The sequence below is a fragment of the Pteropus alecto genome, unplaced genomic scaffold (assembly GCF_000325575.1).
Source record: "Pteropus alecto unplaced genomic scaffold, ASM32557v1 scaffold3, whole genome shotgun sequence".
NCBI classification, from domain to species: Eukaryota; Metazoa; Chordata; class Mammalia; order Chiroptera; family Pteropodidae; genus Pteropus; species Pteropus alecto.
In genome coordinates this window covers 55890591-55893439 of record NW_006442484.1, presented here as the reverse complement: position 1 = coordinate 55893439, position 2849 = coordinate 55890591, and the positions used below count along the sequence as shown (strand labels likewise).

General features: G+C 37.8%; 1 protein-coding gene across 1 annotated transcript in view; it reads left to right on the top strand.

Annotated features, from left to right (window-relative positions):
- Positions 1–2849, top strand: part of HIBCH (3-hydroxyisobutyryl-CoA hydrolase) — a 73973-nt gene that overhangs the window by 42171 nt on the left and 28953 nt on the right. The window contains exon 7 of the mRNA XM_015596791.2: positions 2737–2844. Coding sequence (XP_015452277.1) covers positions 2737–2844 — 108 coding nt within the window. The remainder of the gene's footprint in view (positions 1–2736; positions 2845–2849) is intronic.

The window sequence follows — 2849 nt, the reverse complement described above, 5'->3', positions numbered from 1 at the left end:
AGACTGGAAAAAGAAAGAGAAACAAGGGAAAGGGAAATGAGTGTGGGTGTGTGTGTGTGTGTGTGTGTGTAGGGGTGGGAGAGGGCGAATGGGGAAGTGGGGTGAGGAGGCTCCTGTGCTTCCTTCCTCCCCAGCTCCTCTGGCTCCCTCGACAACTCTTGGCTCCAGATAAGGGTGGATACAGGGCAGATGGCCAGTATGCTGAGCCTCTTTATCTATTTAAACCACTCAGAGCTAGCGGTAAATTCAATATCATATGTATTTGGGTCCAGCCTTTTTCCTTCAACATTGCAAACCTTGTGCTTATAGTCCATTATAATCTTTATGGGACCATCGTCATGTATGTGGTCGTTCATGGAAACATCATTATGAGGCTCGTGATTATACGTTAATCTAGAGCTATGCTGTCTAATTCTGTAGCTACTAATCATATACAGTTATTTAAATATAAATTTAAATAAATTTAGTTCCTTAGTTACACCAGTCACTTTTCAAGTATTTAATAGCCACTTATGGCTTGTGGCTACCTTATTGGACAGCATAGATTATGGAGCATTTTCATCACAGAAAATTATATTGGATAGCACAGGTCTAGAGAGAGATGATTTGGGCTTGGAGTAGTGTGGAAGTATAGTGTTAGAGTGGATAGATTTGAAAAATATTTTGGAGTTAACTGGCTTGCCGATGTGATGAATCAGGAATTAGTCCAAGGTTTTTAGCTTTTGCCGCTAGATGGATGAGATTGATTAGGGAAGGAGTAGTATAGTTGGAGGGATGAGAATCAAGATTTGTGTTTTTGCCATGTTATATCTGAAATGCTTATTGACCATGTAGTTATACCTAGATGCAGATCTAAGAGTTTGATATCCAAGGGAAACAGCATAACCAGATATATAGATTTGGGAGTGTATTAGTCTGCTAGGGCTGCCACAACAAATACCACAGACTGGGTGGCTTAAACAACATTTGTTTCTCACAGTTCTGGAGGTTGGAAATCCAAGATCAAGATATTGGCAGGTTTGGTTTCACTCTGAGGCCTCTCTCCTTGGCTTATAGACAGCTGCCTTCTTGCTGTGTCCTCACGTGACATTTCCTCTGTGTGTGTGCACCCCTGGTGTCTCAGAGGGACATCAGTCATTGGATTAGGCCTTCACCCTTATATCCTCATTTAATCTTAGTTACCTCTTTAGAGGTGTTGTCTTCAAATTGTCACACTGGGGGTTAGGGCTTCCACTTAAGAATTTTGAGGGCCTCAGAATTCAGTCCATAATAGGGACTAGTCCACATGTAGATGTTACCTAAATTCATAAAAGCTAAGGAGATGTGTGTGTAGAGAGGAGGATATAGCCTAGGCAAAGCAACATGTAGAGGTCAAGCAAAGGAATTCGAGCTAGCAAAGGGGACTAGAAGGAAGCCATTGAAGCAAAGGGCAAAAAAATGTGGTGCCTTGGAATAGATGAAAGTGTTTCAGGATAAGAGGGTGTTTTTACTGGGCAGAGAGCTGCTGAGGCTCTGGGGCAGGTAGGAATGTAGGATGTTGAGAAACTGAAAGAAGACGAACTTAGTAAGTAGTAAGAGGTATAACTGAAAAAGTGGTCTGGGGCCTTGAAGTCTTTGATATAGGTGTTGGTTTTAATCTAAGAGAAATAGTTATGGAAGAGTTTTCAGCAGTAGAATGCAAGATTCTGATCAAGATGCATGTTGTTAGAAAGATCACTCTGGCTATTGTGTAGAGATCCGTTTAGTGGAGAAATAAATACAGTGGTTACTGATGAAGAGTTAAGGGAGTGATACAAAAGAAGTAGGTGTCGAGGTTGGATTGTTGTATCCTTTATTGGCGTAGGTGATACTGGAAGGAGATGATGGGAGTGGGGAGAGGTCCTGAATTCAACTTTAGACCTATCTTGTTTGAGGCGGTAAGGGATATTTCTATTTATAGTAGTATGCTGCTGATTCTTTCAAGTCTAGGAACTTCTTGTCAAATAGAACTAGGAATAATGTGAACGCTTGTGTTTTTGTCTCAACTTCATTAAAAGAAGCTATCTTAGAATAGATATATGGATTTTAAAACTAGAGAGTCATAATTGTTTAAGGAGCTCTTAAATACCAGAAAGGAGTGTACTGGCAGGTATTTGCATATATGCTATTTTTAGTTGTTACCAGTAGAGAGAATAAGGGAATTTAAAAAATATTAATGCTTAAGAAAAGAGTAGAATGCAAGTGATTTTATTAGGTATAAACTTGTTCAATTAGTAGGACTAATGGTTATTGCATCACTTTAAATATCTTGACTATTAGATGATTGACTATTTGGAAAATGATTTAAATGGTAATATTGAATTTTCACAGTACTATAATAACCTTAGATTATACATATTTTTTCCTGTGATTATCATTTGGGAAGAATATTTCAATTTTTACCTATTTCAGAGACTCTTTAAAAGTAATTTGTAGTGAGAAAATTTAGGTAATATTTAGCAAGTACTTATAGACACAGCATTATGCCATCAAATACTGTATCAACCTCTATAGAAATGAGACATGAAAATTTTGAAAAATACCCAAATTTAGTTAGGACACTTCATATCAAGTCTTTTGTGATACTGCATTGTATAGTGCTTAGTGTAATTTTAATATAGATTTAAATTCCAGAGAGAAATGTCAGACTGATCTAAAGTAAAGTTATATTCATTTCTTTCATTTGAATCGTTATCTCTTTTTGTTACTGAATTGCAGGACTATTCCCTGATGTGGGTGGAGGTTATTTCTTGCCAAGACTTCAAGGAAAACTTGGTTACTTTCTTGGATTAACAGGATTCAGGCTGAAAGGAAGAGATGTACACAGCAGG